General features: G+C 43.1%; 1 protein-coding gene across 3 annotated transcripts; it reads left to right on the plus strand.

The window, feature by feature from the left end:
• The first annotated feature begins 2894 nt into the window (after nt 1–2894).
• Nucleotides 2895–16503, plus strand: USP30 (ubiquitin specific peptidase 30). Of its 3 annotated transcripts, none has more exons than XM_059827507.1 (12): nt 2895–3104; nt 4018–4200; nt 5478–5584; nt 6452–6550; nt 7299–7341; nt 7602–7696; nt 8453–8512; nt 9619–9705; nt 10313–10393; nt 11441–11660; nt 12351–12459; nt 13545–16503. In XM_059827507.1, exons 1-12 carry the CDS (start codon nt 3005–3007, stop codon nt 13807–13809), a joined length of 1449 nt encoding a protein of 482 aa, XP_059683490.1. In that variant the 5' UTR covers nt 2895–3004; the 3' UTR covers nt 13810–16503. The 3 variants fall into 3 exon arrangements, with proteins under 3 accessions (XP_059683490.1, XP_059683491.1, XP_059683489.1); XM_059827508.1 differs by having other exon boundaries at nt 11441–11647; nt 12362–12459; XM_059827506.1 differs by having other exon boundaries at nt 2974–3104; nt 7302–7341.
• Nucleotides 16504–16994: the final 491 nt, after the last annotated feature.

The raw sequence follows: 16994 nt of genomic DNA on the forward strand, positions 1-16994 counted from the left end.
AGAATCCTTTGCAGAGAAAGGCCACAGGAGAAAATGAAGAGGAAATACAGGCTAGGAAGATGACCAGGGGACATTGGACGTGATTAAAATTGAAAATACATTGGACAAGTTGGAGAAATGGCCTGAAATCAACAAAGTGTTGTCAAATGAAGACAGGTGAAAAGCACTACAGTGAGGAAGAAGAATTACGTTGTACAAATTCAGGTCAGGGAACGCCGGGTGATGCAAGGGGCTTGGGCTTAGCTATGACAAACCAAACGCGCTTCAGTTTGTGGACGGGAGTTGGTCAACTATCACACAGATTTAGCTTGTGACACTAAATATTGAAAATGTTAGCAGGTTCTAGTGTTTATAAGAAAGGACTTGCAGCTGACCTAGCTAGGGTTTCAGCTTCCTTAAAAATAAGGAGAATCATCGTTTAATGAAGCACTTGTGGCTAGGAGTGGAATCCAGATGCCTACAGGTAGGCGTCGGCTCCATTTTAGGTAACCGTGTACCTCCTGTGGCCTCCAGCTGTGGATCCTGCCCAGGACTGTGTGGTGGATCACGCAGGACCATGTGGGCATCTCAGCCACCTTAGGGCTCTCTCACCTGGATCAAGATGCCTGTGCTTCAGCAACTGAATACTGCCCTAAAAGCGTGATAAAAAACAGTTTTAATTGCATGAAATGCATGCGTGTTCTGTAATATATTCTCAAAAGCATTTTAAAAAAAGGCGTTTTCAGAGGACAAGTTTTGAGAACATGTTCAGCATGTGTTTGGCATCTCCCTCTGCTCTCCTTTGTCACCTCGCTTGCCATTTTCTGCTTATCCTTCACAGACACACGGATTTCCATAAACAACACGACTTGTCAGTCGTGCACCCTTTTACTTGTCTTTGAACTGGGTGGTGACGCCTTCGGGCAGAAGAATGGCACTGTTCCAGCTATTTGTTACCATAAAGGAGCTCAGTAGTTTATTGGGAATGAAAGGCAGCCTGGCCCATCGCAATTAAAAAATGAAAGGCCTCAGTAGATAAAACTGGTCTCCCAACACCTTCTTGATTTGCAAGATTTATGTTTCCTCTTCAGAAAATATGGGTTAAAGAAACCGTAGTTCAATGCTGTGTGTGATCCAAGAAGTCTGCTCTGTCTCACTGGGTAAGATACTGTAGATGAAGTCAGTACGACGGGAGGAGTTACTGAACTGAAACTTCCAGAGGAAAGCAGTCATTGCGGGCCTTCAGCAGAGCAGCCTGGCTGAGTTCCAGGATGAGATTTATCCACAAAACATGAGTTCACAGAGGCTCTGGGTTGCTTCTCCCCCAAAACCTGCTGAAAAATGGCATTTCTCAAGCAGAGTTTTAGCTTGTACGTTCATTGCATGAGAGACAACTTTATTTTTAGAATGCAGCAGCTGTATTACTTTTTTACTAACTAAGGTCCAATTTTCCAGTAGTTAAGGGTGTGAGGCTTGGCCTCTAAGCATGTGGGTTCCTTTGTCTCCCGTATTTAACGTGCACAAGACAGCAATGAGAACGGCATGTTGCACCCGTACGCTGCAGCTGTGAGGACGACTTTATTTCTTCCCATCCTTCGTCTCTTCTGTCTGTCGCTCCCCTGTTTCTCTCAGCCTCTTGCTGTCCAGTCCCTTACTCTCCGGACCGCTCTCCTCTTACCAACAGCCTTCTGGCACACGTGGAGCGATGGCAGGCGAACAAGGACTCGGCCAGAAAGACACGCGGGGTGTACCAGACACTTCGCTAAGGAAGAATTCATCTGGGGAGGTGCGAAGAGGGAGAGTGTTACCTGCCAGGCCCACAGACACGATCAGCAGCTGCCATCTCGAGGTGCTCTCAAAAGCTGCATGTGTCGGTCATTCTGCCTGCAAGCGCTCCGGATGCCTCCTCTCCTGGCACTGGCCTGAAACACTGCTTTTTCTAAGCAGTCCCCGGAACGGATCAGTGAAAAACTAACAGCACAAGGTGGAGAGCGGGCAGAGCGGGGCCCTCAAATGCCAGGGAGGGAGGGAGAGGGGTGCCAAGGAGTGCGGAGGAGCCTCGGGGCTGGTGTGTGCTGCGCGGTGATGGGGACTGGTCTCTCTCCGGAGGGGTTGGATGGTTTCATAGAATCACAGAATTGTTGAGGTCGGAAAAGACCTTTAAGACCATCGAGTCCAAGCGTAGGCCTAACCCTGCCAAGTCCAGCACTAAACCACCTCCCTAAGCGCCTCATCCACGCGGTTTTCGAACACCTCCGGGGACGGTGACTCCCCACCTCCCTGGGCAGCCTCTTCCAGCGCTTGACAACCCTTTCGGTGAAGAAATTTCTCCTCATTATCCAGCCTAAACCTCCCCCGGCGCGACTGGAGCTTCTGGGATTTAAGTGTCCCAGTTCCCCCCCGCAGCTTGGAGCCGACCCCCCCAAAGCCGCCGTCCCCTCAGGAGGGCCGGGGGGCTGCCAGGGGTTGGGCAGCGCCGGCCGTTACCCCCGCCTTCCCCCGGTTGCCGGGCCGGCCCGGAGCAGGCCGCCGCCCCCCTCCGCCTTAGCGACCAGCCGCCCGTTGCTAGGGGCGGTCCGCGCGCTAACCGGGCACCCCGCGCCACTTCCGGCGCTCCGCCGCCCCGTCCGCCGCGCCGCCTGCCCGCGGGCCCTGGTTCCGGCGGCGGCGGCGGCGGCGGGGGGATGCTGCCCGGCGGCGCCGCGGAGGCGGACGGGGCGGTGCGGCGGCTGCTGCGGGCCGGAGCGGCGGCCAGGTCAGCGGGGGCGGCCCGGGCGGGGGGCGCGGGCGGGGGCCACGGCGCGGCGGGGCCGGCGGCCGGGACCGGCCCTTCCCTTCCCTTCCCCGGGCCGGGCAGCGGGAGTGACAGCGGGAGGAGGACGTTAACGCAGGGGGAGCGGTGAGAGCCTCCCGGGCGTCCTGCCCCCGCGTGCCGGGTAACGCCTCTCTGCGGGCGGAGGTAGCGACTCCCCGGTTGTTCCTTTTTTTCTTGGTTTTGTTTTTTCCCCGTTTCAGGTGTAAAGTGATGAAGAACTGGGGCGTTATCGGGGGGGTCGCCGCCGCCGTGGCGGCGGGGATGTACGTGCTGTGGGGTCCCATCACCGAGAGGAAGAGGCGCAGGAGAGGTAGGCCGGGCCCGGGAGCCGCCCCCCGCTCGGGCACCCGCGACAGCGCCGGAGCCCCTTCCCGGCGCTTCTCGGGCTCCGCTGAGCGCCCCCCGCCTCGTCCTGTCTTTTCTTGTCCGCTTCTCCAAGTCATGTCCTCTCGCGAAAGAGGAATTTTTGGTCACTGTCCTGTTTAGAAACGTAACAAATTAGAAAACGTGTATTGAACAACGGACTTCTGTTACGTAACGTATTAATTGCATCCATCGGCATTTTTTCTAAAACCCTGACTCATTAGACGTCTTTTTGTGCCCTGTGATAAGTTCATCACTGAACTGCTGCAGATAACGCACATTTTGGAATGCAAAATAAATGCCTTCTCAGCGAGCGTTCGTCCGAGAGAAGCGAAAGTCTCTCGCTAAGCGGAGTCGTACAGAAATACCTCTTATTAATCCTTGGCAACCCAGGGGTTTTCGTAACAACGTACTAATCTGAGCAAAAGAGAAAGCTCACCAAACCAAGCTGAGGCGCGCAGCGGGGCGGCAGCGACCTCACGGGCTCCTGAAAGCTTGCGCGATACGGGGCTCCTACTCCGCGTACTGGAACCAAGAATTTTACCGCTTGTACGGTAATTTGCAGACAATCCTGAACCTTAGCGTTGTCGATAGATGCCTGTTCCCATCAGGAAAAAGAAAGAGTATTTTTCAAGAAAAATTTAAAAGATTTTACAGTGGTGTAAGTCCTAGAGACCACCACGTATATAAACACTTCACAGCACGCTGCTGTACATCCCAGCCTCTTCTAGTTTTCATCGGGTGCCAGAACCAAATAAACGGAAATAATTTAATTTTAATACCTAACACTACACTTGCTACTGAAAATAGTAAGGTTTTCCTAGACTTCATGGTGTAAACTCTTACACTTCTATTTGTAGGGCTTGTACCTGGGCTCCTTAACTTAGGAAACACTTGTTTCATGAATTCATTGCTGCAAGGCTTATCCTCCTGTCCGTCCTTCATCAAGTGGCTGGAGGAATTTACAGCACAATACAAGGCAGACCAGAACCGGTCCACTGAGCGTCAATACTTGTCAGTCACTTTGCTGCGTCTCCTAAAAGGTACTTTAACATTTTCACATTGCAATAAACTAAGAAGAAATTATTTAGCATAAACGTTGTCGTTTCGAGCCTCCTTTGCTAAAGAAAGGAAGATCGTGTGGTCTGGTATTCTTCTTTTTAATTTCCCTCTACTAACTTTGAACTCGTTGGCCAAGTTCAACCAAATTTCACAGAGGGGTAGAGGTCCAAAAGGTACCAAGTTACTGTACCGAGCCCGAACAACGCAAGGCCCAGCTGCACGCGTCCCCAAAGCTGTTTGTTTCTTGGCCAACAGCTGAAAGGTTTCAGGTTTTGTTTGACCCGCCTGGCAGTCGAGAAGCAGCGGGCAGCCAACCCAGCATCGGCGTTGCGCCGAAGAAGCCGTTTGCCAGCAGGTTGAACAAACCGAGGTAGAGGGCGACCGGGGTGCTCAAAATGTGGTTACGGAACCTGTTGCCACAGGCTTTAATGCATTTGCTGTTCACAGAGTATTAATGGGTAAAACAATACAAATATGGACTCAGTATAATTGAAGAAATAAGGAAAATATTATCACAATTAGACGGGCACTCGGAATTCTATATAAAAGAAAAAGAATGCATTATAAGATAATTGAAGCATTTTTCTCCAAGCTCACTATTTTACCCCAAATATGGACTATTAAAGGAGATACTTTGTATGATGTTGGACACAAATGTTAAAGCCTCTGAGCCCAGTTTGGTAACCCGTTTCAGACTTGCCCCTGTGCTACATTTGTGCATCAGTTACATCCTATTTAAGCACTGAAAATGTGTAAGCAATTTGTTGGCTCTCCCTGACTGCCCTCACAGGGCTTTGTTTTAAAGGAAATCCATGGGAAGTTTTCCTGTTTCAGGATAGTCTTCATGCTAAAATTGTGTCAGTTGAGCACGTGCATTTAACTGATGTAAGGATGATGGGGCATTAATACTGGGGCTTCTGTGGCACGTAAAGTACCAATTTTTACCCAATCCACTAATAAAGATTTGTATTTTCAGGCAGTGTTTATATTTATTCTCTCTGTACGAGTTAGTTGAGAAACCTTTACATTCGCATAGGTACTAGATGAGGAGAATGTATGCAGTCAGTTAGCCTGCGTCAGAGGAGAATGGTAATTAATACATACTAGTTTGATTGTCATTGTCTATCTGTCTTAATTAAGAATAGCTGCTGTAATTGGTTATATGACGCTTAAGTAACATAAAGTCTAAAATAAACAGATTTGTGTTCTAACTGTTCTTCGTGGCTCCTCCTAACGTTCTTAAATGCAATGTCTCTAGCTTTATCCTGTCAGGAGGTAACAGAAGATGATGATGTCCTGGATGCAAGCTGCCTGTTAGAAGTTTTAAGGATGTACAGGTGGCAGATCTCATCATTTGAAGAGCAGGTGATTACAGAGTTCAAGTTAGACTGCCTGATACGCACCTCACTGCTTTAGATATGGAATAACACAAAATCGAAGCTATGGTACTAACAGCCCCGACTGTCAAATCTGAATCTTTGCTGCAGCGAGAAGTTTGCTTTAAAAAGTGAAGGAAAACAACCATGTGATTGAGGAATGGTGTTTTCAGTTTGCTTAGATATTTGTCATGGAAACCCTGGCTGCTTCAAAACCTCATACTTAATTACCGTCAGATTTGGTACATGGAGCCAGTAACATTAAAATAGAATGGATACAGCCCTAAATTCGCTATAGATAACGGGTAACGTGCCACGCCGCTTCGAGGAATGGACTCTACTTGGCTAACATTTCCAAATTTAGTTACATGTAACATATAAGATTTCTAATTCTTGTTTTCAGTATTTTCAGCCCCTAAGTAAGTGCAGCTGGCTGACAAAGTCGACCAATTATCTCACTCATAAAACATGGTTCTATCTTTTATATTTCAGAGCCAAAGCAAACAGCATAGATTTCAATTACGCTTTTATTGAAATAAAGGAAAGCAGGCATTTGTGCATTCATTTTTCTTTTTTTTTTCTCCAAGTATTTTAGTCTCTTTTGAGTTTATATGGCCCAGAATATTTTTAATAATGTGTGCTGTTACAAAGTTCAGCTTTATAGAAAAAGGTTTTTGGGAAAACTGCAGCAGATGCACAAACGATTACTGTTAATACATAAGGTGGGCTCTAAGCAGTAATTTTTCATTTAATTTCCTACTGTAATGATGTAGTCATATGCGTATCAGTACTCCCGACGAATGTTTTGATGTCTTTTGTTTTCACTTCCTCTAAGTCTTCTGCCTCTGTTTAATAGGATGCTCATGAACTATTTCATGTCCTTACCTCTTCATTAGAAGATGAACGAGATCGTCAGCCACGTGTGACACATCTGTTCGATGTGCATTCGCTGGAGGTGACTTCCTTAGCAACATTATTTCATTATCAGGAGAAGTTTCCGTAGTCTGCCTAGATTCCTAAGTGTGTCAAGTATGAAGTGTCTGTTTAGAAACTGAATATATTTTCGTTATGGCTACAAAGCTGTTCTTTAGTGCTCTGATAGAAATGAATCAAGAGGTCAGGCAATCTAAAGAATGAAAAATGTTTTTCATGAGCAAATGTATTTGAATTTACAGCGATCCCACTTTCATGAGGGCTTTTGCATTCCTAAATCCATTGAATATAGGGATTGAAATACTAGCACAAAACAGGAGTCCATCTAAGCAGTTACTCTTACTTGTCAGAGCTGACATGTGAAAGAGGTTTGAAAACTGCAGAACGGACATTTATGGAATAGTCCATTTGGAGGTCAAATTTCTCTTATCCTCCAGTTTAGTGGCAAACTTCAGGCAAATGGAAAGTTTCTATCTCTTTTTGTCTAAAATATATACAAAAGGTTTATAAAATCTGTTATGTTTTTATTTTAGTCCTCTGAGGCAGAGAATTCTGCAGATTAATTATTCACTTTATTAGAAGTGTTCTTTTTGTCAATTATAAATTTGTTGTGTACCAGGTTTTTTGGCCTTCCTCAAATATAAAGAGACACTAAAACGCCCACAGTTGTTCTAGTGTCAGAAAAGCATATTAGGGCTGAAATAAGAACATATTTAATACTTAATGGCTTCTAAGGTAGGGTTAATGAAATCTTTTATCTTCCTCTGTAGCAGCCAGAAATAACCCAAAAGCAAATAAGCTGCAGAACGAGAGGTATGCTTTTTTCCATTCTGAAATATGAATATTCATAGTGTAGTTGCTTTATTCATTAAGGGGATAATACTAATTGATCTTTGTCCGTATTAGACAGAAATATGTCTCTTCAGCTGTAAAAAACCCATTAATTATTTGTCAGTGGGACAGAACATGCTTTAGAGCAGTTACTTTTGTTACTGTGGGCCAAAAATGTGGAATTGTAGTGATGAACACAGATGTATTGAAAATAAAAGGACAATTTCAACTTTGTGTTTCAGGGTCTCTTCCCCCTGTGTCAAATCACTGGAAATCTCAGCACCCTTTTCATGGAAGGCTGACCAGTAACATGGTTTGCAAACACTGTGAACACCAGGTATAAGAATGTGTGTCTGGTAGTATATATACGTGAAAAAGGATGTCCGACACTCAGAGCGCATTCTGAAACCATCATCCCTTGTTTCTGACGTAGCTGGTTTAAGCTGCAAAGGTTTGCAGGACTGACAGCTTAGACTGTTACTTTTTCAGGTACTTACTATGGCGTTGGTGGTGAACAAGAATGTATCACTAAATATACTGAAGAAAATCAAGCGTGATCCACTTTGTGGGGATAACAGCTGTCTTATCAGACAGAATAATAGCTGTCATTATATTTAGTATTCAATCCCACAGCTATCGTATACTGAAAATCCACTCACGTGGGTATCGTTTTAGGATGAGCTATTCATTCAGCACGCAGTATCGAGATTGCATGTGCAAAGTCAAATTAAGTTGCAGTCCAGTTACTCAGAGTAAGGAGATGAAGATAACCTGGATAAAGAAAAAATACAGGAAGTGAATCGCCTTTGTAGATCAAACCGTAACAGTATGTTTAGTACTTTTACTTTTCAAAACCTTGCAAACAAATTTAAGCGAGCAGGGGCAGCTTCAGCAGAAACAGGCTCAGTGGCACCTTGTGTACCTAGTGTTCCCTAGCACCGGGCTTGGGAAAGCGGGTGGTTTTGACCCTATTCCGCCAGATAATTGTGGGCAGTGGAGGGCACGTATTCATCTTTTGTGAGGTTGGGTGGTTGGTTTTTTTTGGACTGTCATAAATTTTAGCTCACTGGATATGTGAAATATTTTCTTGCAGAGTCCTGTGAGGTACGATACCTTTGACAGTCTCTCACTGAGTATTCCGGCAGCCGTGTGGGTACGTATCCCTCACTGACGCATGATCCAGTCTGCCTATTGCCTTGTCGTCACAGCTTTATCTTCCCTTGTGCCTTTTTAAGATGATACAGCCTAAGTAAATGAGTAGCTACAGTTTATTTTCTTGCCTTTTTATAAACGATCCTGTTGTGCCAATACAGTACCTTATCACTAATGTGTTGGTGCAAATTACCAATTAGTACAACAAGCATGACTTTGTTGACACCGATAGAGCTTTCTGTTTCTCCCGGTGGAGTATTTAGTCCTTTCTGTGTAATTTGAACAGACCAGATCGCATCCCGAGGGCTGTTTCTGGCAGTCTTGGAAGGTGACCTTCAGGTGCTCTGTCCCTGGGGTGATAGCACGCAAGTTACCCAATACAGGCTTTTGGATCGAGTGATTTCAGTTGGAAATTGTTTCCGTTTCTTTTTGACTCTCTGAAACACTTCGAGCGACACAATGTTGTAGATTTTGGGGGCAAAAGGTGCAGGACATTTCTGGACTGTAACGGTTTGTTACTTAATGTCTGCTAGCCATTTGTCTTTCCAGACAAGTGGCAACTACTGGCACTTACGGAAACTCGGACTCGTACCTACAGAATACAGTCCTGGACAGCTAGGATTGGGATTTGGACACATCTTCTGCTATTTGTGTTTTATTTTATATCATCATTGAAGATTATGCCCTTCATACTTGGCAGTATGTAGCACAGTCTACAAGGAAGGAGTGCCTAAATTCAATTAAATGCTGTATTTCTCCTATGTAGAGGGTCAGAGTGCATGAAGTGACCCATGAAGTGCTGGAACTTTAGAGAAAAATCGTAACAGGGCCAGGAATCTGTAGTTTAAAACCCTACTAAAGGAGTCACAGCTATTGTTCTTATCTGCAGGCTGCAACGTTTTCCATGTTTAATCCAGGCTAAGGAAGAATCCCCATAGTTAGTTACATTATCAGTGTTCGATACTCAAAGCCATTTAGTCAGTTTTCTCAAGAAATAAGTCTGCAATTCAGTAGTTTCTATAGAAGAAATAATGAAAAATCTTTTCACAAAACTAAGTGGTACACACTCTAAAATGACTGCAAATAACTTTGTCTTTTCATACTAAGGGTCGTCCTATGACGCTGGACCACTGCCTCCATCATTTCATCTCCTCTGAATCTGTAAAGGATGTTGTGTGTGACAACTGCACTAAAGTATGTCATTTTAATTTAGATAACCTTCTAGCTCAGTTTTAAGGCTGCTGACAGAATTGTGGCTTCAGTTTTCTACTCCTTTCTTCGTGAATTCAGGAAAGCCTCTAGCCTGCCTGTGATTTCTTATATTTAAAATGGAGTTCTTATCTCATGGAATATTTTGAAGCTTTATTTATTACTAATGTGACAAAACTTACAAGTATTTTATTCTGTGATTACCAGGTATTATTTAGGTAATATTTGGGATATTTTTTGTTCTGGTATTTTAAACAGTATTTTGCAGTTGCCTGTGATTTGATGATAGCACAGAGCCAAAGCGGCTTGTTTGAAAAGCAACAGAAATGGCATATGACTACACATAAACCTGGAGACTGGGCTTATTCTGTACACGCTCATTTTAGTTTGATTTTGGTTTAGAATTCTGATCCATTAGGATAGGCCAACAATTCCTAAGAAAGTTCCTAGAAAACTGCAGGTGCAATTAATGTACTGGGCATAGTTCTAGGTAGACAATTGCTTTTCCCTGCAGTGTGCACTACACACTATTATGTGTAATCTGATACAGCAGGTAATCAAATGGCTTTTTTTTTTCCCCCTTTGATTTCAGATTCGGGCAGAAGGGACTCTGAATGGCCAAAGCATAGAAAACCAGAGAACAACATTTGTTAAGCAATTAAAGTTAGGAAAGGTGAGGCAAGCTAACCCCTCCAAATCTATTTTTAAAACCTATTATACAGTAATTTCTTTCTTTGATCTCTTTGCTTGATGTCTGTTTCTTGGTATTAGACTACTTTAATGTTTTACTTAAAAAAAGCAAGCTCCTTTGTCAAATATTTGTAGGCATTGAGGCCTCAATTCAGCAAAATAGCTTAAAGAATGTGAGTATTCTCCTGTTATTCAGCAAACACTTAAACGTGAGTTTGGCTCAGTGGCAGTTCATATGCCTTGCATTAATTCTTGATTTCCTTGGTAAGTGAAGTGATTCATATAGACAATGTTTGTAGGATCTTTATCAATTGCAGGTTTCAAAGAAATTAAAATGTTCTAAATACAGCTGGTTTAAACAAGTGAATATGGTGCTAACATCAGGTGTAGTTTATATTAGCAGCTTTTATTATGTTTTGTTCTGTAATAATATAATGCAGAGGACAACAGGGCACTGGTCTGTAATTAAAAGCCTCAGGTGCCATTAATAATAACAAGTACTTATTGATAGCGGTTAACCCTGGTATGACTTTGAATGTCCGGTATTTATAACTACTTGACCTTTTGTTCCCCCTGGTACTCTCACTGTGCAAAGCCATTACTGATTGAGTATTAGCAAACGTCTTACAACTCGCTCCAACAAATCCCAATCCTCATTTCTACCTCACAGATCAACAAGCTAAATGAGATTGACAGGTGGGCTTTTTAGGAACGTGCATGTATTTTTATTGATTTTTCTTCCATTTGGAGAAAACGATTAACATTAGCTATCTATCCTACTGCCTAGTGAGTGAGCAGTAGTGGCATGAGCAGAAATCTCAACAGAGTTGTGAGTTAGTGTCATGTCTTAGGGATACTATTGCCAATAAGCTTACACGCAGATACAGGAGCACATAAGGGAACAGTTCTGTGATGTATTTCCTTATCCACTAGACTTACCAGTTCGGTTAGTATGCTTTTAACTTGAACAGCTGTTTCTCTTCATTTAAAATGTATTTTGACTCTCCTTTTCTACGGAATATTGCTGAAGCTCCCCCAGTGTTTGTGCATCCATCTGCAAAGACTGAGCTGGTCAAACCAAGGCACTCCTCTGAAACGTCATGAACATGTACAGTTCAATGAGTTCCTGATCATGGACATCTACAAATACCGCGTTCCTATTCATAAATCAAGCCAGAATGAGCTGAATCAGAAAAACTCTGAAGAGACAACACCTGGAACAAAGGATGGGATACCAGTAAAATCTTCAGGTACTTATTTTGAAAATAAAATCTATCAGGTATTTCTACATTTCAGTGATAAAACATTCTAATCTGCAGAGCGAACATAAGAGTGCTGTCTTTATTTGGATCTGTGCAAAGAGGACAGGTAGAAATCCCTTTCCCAGCAAGCATTAGGACACCCTGTTCCACGTTTACAGTTCAGTTTTGATAATTTAATTTGATCCTACTAAATACTAAAAAACCCCAAACTTACAAACAAAAAAAAAAAATCCCAGATAGCATAGAACTCGCATGTTTTGTGTCCAAAGGATGAAGGAATGTTGAACTTGGGAAGTCCTAGGGATTGTCTTGTTAGTGATCTCTTCTAAGGCGTCAGGACAAGCATAGAAAGAATGCTGGGAATGGTGACTTCTTGAAAACCAATTAGAAAATCTAGCTGCAGTAGGTCTGTCCTTTAGGCAGCTCAATATTCTGTTTACTTGGGATTTTGTAAACATGGTCATTTTCATATTTGTGTCATGTAAAAACAATTACCACTCTCTTTGGATATTATACTCCTTTGCATCTCTTAAGGGACTGTGGTCTGTAATGAATTAAAATAAATAAAATACCTTCATATGCTGTGATGAAAGGTAGTGCAGGAACAGAAGCACTGTTATTAGCACTACTAATAGTAGCATTTAAGTTAAATTACTGAATGTCTGCTTTCTCTTGCAGATGCAGAACAGCCATCCGGTACTAAACCGCTCTTTATGAATGGTGCCTGCTCCTCTTCATTTTTAATGTCCTCGGGAACTTTTCCACTTGCTGCATTCCCTGAACGCAGGTAAGTTAGAGATTTGTACCCTGTCTCGTAATTTCTGTCCCTTCAAATTATGTCTTCCTTTATCCTGTCTTTATTATGAGGCTGCATAGTCACAGAATTTAACATCTATCCTAGCTCCTGTGCAGAATTTTTTTGCTTTCCTCTAGGCTGATTTTTAGTGGTTGTCTTTGGCTCCATTTCTCTCCTGGAAAAGGGAGTAGAGCATATTACAAGCAAAACTCAAAGTCTCCTTTCTCTGGTTCATGGTGCACTAAATCAGCCTTCTGAATAGCCATAATCTTATTCTTGCTGTTTTCCTCTACCCCTTCCTTTCATTTTTTCCTCTTACTCTGATTTTAAACTATTGCAAGAAATCCATAGATCTCTTACAGTTTTTTTCCAAACATTGTATTTAACAAGCTTGATTCAGGTTGCAGCTGCCATGATTCTACTTAGTAAATCAGCCTTGATGCTTCTCCTTATAATCTGTTTTCTTTGCCTTTGAGAATGTTCACTTATTGTCATGCTGGTGACCAATGTATAGTATTTCTATACCACTTCTTCTATCTGCCGTTGTCCATTTTCCCCGTGGGGAAGACAATTCCCACAATCTCTGTGTGAAATGAGAAGCCTGGAAGCATTTTGTGCCAAATGTTTGTTATGAAGACAGTTGTAGAGCAAGTCCTTGAAAGTGTGTCCATTGTGACCTGTGGGTTACCTGCTGCAGTTTTACCTCTTTTCAGTTAAAAGCACACTCTTCCAGAGTAGCTTTTCTGTGCAATAACAGGGCTTTAAGAACTACATACTGGCACATTGGTAGGTTTGATGGAAAACGCTGTTGCAAAATTCAATCAGTTATGCTGTTCAAAATGTCGTAGCCCTCTGGAGCACAAACGGTTTGGTTTTCTCGATAATAGAATAAGGCAGCACTGCAGTGAAGACCTGGTATACAGAAGAGTAACTGCAAGGCAGCGTGTCTCTTATGGAGCCATCTATTTGCTCTAAAAAGAAATTGCAACTGAAGACAAAGCAAGCGGGGCTGCTTCTGGTATGTGTGTGATCCACAAGAGCTGCTGACCCTCTCCTTTTTCTCATTTGTCCTTCAGTTCCCCTGTATACCTTTACCGTCTGATGGCAGTTGTAGTTCATCATGGAGACATGCATTCTGGTCACTTTGTGACTTACCGCCGCTCTCCACCTTCTCCCAAGAACCCACTCTCTGTCAGCAGTCAGTGGCTATGGATTTCAGATGACACCGTTCGCAAAGCTAGTCTGCAGGAAGTCCTTTCTTCTAGTGCTTACTTGCTCTTTTATGAGCGTGTTCACTCGAGGGCACAGCACCAAAGCTTGGAGTTGAGGGCTGAAGAGTAATTAAGAGAGCAGAAGAAGGACAAAAACTGACAAAATTCCTCTAATGAGATCTACGTTGCACCTCCTGTCCTCTAATGAGATCTACGTTGCACCTCCTGTCCGTTATGCAAATAACCCACCGCAGGCCCTTTAACTTTCCCCTCCCTCTATGGCAATGGCTGGCTCCTGCTGGGAGTTGTGTTTTGCACCAAAATTACGCTACCCAAAGTTGGTCTGCTAACGTTGTGCAGCCCAAAGCATATCTGTATTAGAGAAGCATTTATTCTGTTAGGCAGTAATTTTGTCAACATCACAGCTCTGAAACAGACATTTCAAACAGACTTCCCAAGGCTGTATTCCATATTCTGACACATATGTAAATTTTCAGAGGGAGATGCTTAATCCTATAAATTTCACTGCAGATGTTTCTGAACAGGGGAGCCCCAGAAGCGGCTGATGGGAAGCTACTGTTATCAAAGGCAATGATTTAAGAAACAAAGTGCCTTGAGCTTTGAATAGCGACATTACCATTGTCTGAGTCCACTGCATGTCAGTTGCATTCTGATTAATGTCTCAAGATGATGGGATGAACTACTAACAGAATCAGATTTTGCTTGATATCCCAGCTAATCAATAAAGTAAGGCGTCTCTACAGAACACGCATGATCCAAAAAATGACTTCCCTGTTCACGTCATTTTCCTAATATTTCAGTTCTTTATACATCATAGAAGTACTTCTGCTGATTCAAACTGCAGTTTCCTTTTTCCAGAAGAGATAAATTTTTTATCTATTAAGAGACGAGACCCTGATTTATTGCTCTGTATCTTTGGACTATAGCTGAAATCAAGAGACAAAAGCGTTTGCTAGCAATCAGTATTGTAATTTCCTTCGTCACTATGAAACTGTTGAATACGGTTGCTTGTCATATCGACTACAACTTTTAATGCTGTGATTTCAAGGCTACTGTAATTGGTGTTCTAGACTGGCTCTTCCTATTTTAATGCTGAAAACTGCCATTTCTCATCAACCATTCAGACACATGTTGTCTGGCTCGCAGCTGAGCTTTAGAGCTCGTACCAGTTGTGATTGTGAGCTGAGATGTATAGCAACCCAAGCCTCCTTGTTAAGTTAGAGTATACACGACTGAATCGGGACTAGTGGGCGCTTATTTGTCTTGTGAAGCAGTACAGCAGTCTGAAAAGACTGGTGTCACTGCGTTAGATACACAGATTGCCATATAAGTAGAAGTAAGGCGTACTTCGCTGCTCTAGATTGTTTGATGTGTCAAAAAAATAAATCCCAAACAAAGCGCGGAGGGAGACGCAGCAAAAATTATCATTTTGACTGCTTTTAAATTACCAGGAATAAAGTATGTAGGCTATTCTTAGCTCTTTTCTACCCTTGTAAGCTTGGAGGAAAATAAAGACTAATTCATCAGACAAGCTTTTTCAGTGAAAACCAGCAATTAAGTTTTCAAATGGTAACAACTGTCTTAATAGTTTTTTAGAGCAACTTTGTACCTCATATATTCTTATTGCTGCCCAAAGCCCATAGGCATTAAGAGTTCCTTAACGGGAGGCTCAAAACCAGCCCAAACAGGAGTGGTAATGAATGGATATGAAAAACTATTTATACAACTCATCATTCCAGAGCATGGATCCCAATTCCTGCTCCAAGTAATGCTCATCGAACATAAAATAGTGTTTATAAATTCATGAACGTACTAGTTCCTGACAAGTCTCCCTGTCTGTACTAGGCTGGCAGTAGCATGGTTTTAACCTTCCTAAGTTACGGAAAAACAAGAAAAACAAAAACCCACCACCTTAAGGGATGCAAACTACCAAAAATGCCCTGGCCGTTGAACTAAGACCTAATGGACTTGCAGAAGGTAAGAGAAGAAAGCCCTCCGTTCTGGGCAGCACGGGTGTGCAGTAGGAGCTCTGTAAAGCAGTGCTGGGTGTCACCTAAGGCAAAACATCACGCAAAGCATCTAGCTCCAGCAGGTCTACCATTTGTACCTCAGAACTTCAAAACATTTCCACTGCCAGCAGTGTATATTCTGTAATACCTATTCCCAATGGAGTCTGTTTAGAGTTTTTAACTCTGAATTTTTGTGAAGTTCATCTGAACAGGTCACTTGGTTTAGAAAACAGAAATGCTGGAGGTGGGTCAGAAGATATGCGCACAATGGACTAAGTCTTAAACTCATCAGCTTGTAACAGGGACATAAAGCCACATATTACTGCAAGCTTGCATGCTCAATGTATTTTTCTTTTCCTTTTGCATAGAGCCACTTTTCAACAGGGGCCAGTTTGATGAGAATGAAAGCACAGTCGCTGTACGACACTGATAAACTGCTGAATTACACTCAGCTGCAGATTTACTCTGAGAGCTTCCTCAAGGCCTATAAAGATGAGGGTTGAGTAGTCAGCCTATGTTCTAGCTTTCACTGTTAGGAAGGAGTAGATGGTCTTGGCTTAGCCCTCAGTGTGAGGAAGGAAGCAAGCATCAGCACCTCGGTCCTGGTCCTCAGCTGTGCTAGATACTCCCAGCCTACTGCAGATGTTTGCCACCCAACCCTCACCTTTCGAAGTCATTGGGCTCTGTGCAGGCACACGAGGCTCATCAAATGCTGTGACCTGTTACTCACAAGCTTCCATGGTGGAGAAGGTGTTAATAAGATGTAAAAGGTTAAAATAAGACCTCCAAGATGACATCTCTGTGTTTGGATTATTCTTGTCTTATTTTGTGCATTATTTAAAAATGTATGATACTATAGTCAAACCACTGCACTGCTGTTTGAAGTTGCGTTTTCACTTCAGGGTATTTTTGTAACTGTACAGTAGCAATAAAAGAACAAACTTATTAGAAAAAGTAGCTGTTCACATGTGGTAATGTCTTGAAAGAAAGACCAAGCTATAAGCCAAACCGTGTTCAGTATGTGTGATAGAAGCAGCACTTCACATTCTCTGGAGAAGCATTCATGCAGGAGCTCTTCACACTACATACAGCATTTTCTGGTAGTGGCAGAGGGTGGGAAGTACCAACTCCAAATTGTCTAAAAAGACATGAATTCCATAGCCCTAACGGACCTACCGCTGAAGGATAGAGTCTGTCACGAATTCAGATGCTCGTAGCCTGATTATGCAGGGATCAGTTCACGTTCTCGTTCCGTACTTACCATTTGTTGACTCCGCAAGACCTG

This window comes from Gavia stellata, chromosome 21 (assembly GCF_030936135.1).
Source record: "Gavia stellata isolate bGavSte3 chromosome 21, bGavSte3.hap2, whole genome shotgun sequence".
NCBI classification, from domain to species: Eukaryota; Metazoa; Chordata; class Aves; order Gaviiformes; family Gaviidae; genus Gavia; species Gavia stellata.

What these genes read in the sequence shown, in the direction of transcription:
- USP30 (XM_059827507.1), top strand. Translation starts at nt 3,005, where the DNA reads ATGAAGAACTGGGGCGTTATCGGGGGGGTCGCCGCCGCCGTGGCGGCG. An exon ending in AGCAATTAAAGTTAGGAAAG is followed by an intron (nt 10,394 to 11,440) that starts GTGAGGCAAGCT and finishes ATATTGCTGAAG; the next exon opens with CTCCCCCAGTGTTTGTGCAT. An exon ending in GATACCAGTAAAATCTTCAG is followed by an intron (nt 11,661 to 12,350) that starts GTACTTATTTTG and finishes TTTCTCTTGCAG; the next exon opens with ATGCAGAACAGCCATCCGGT.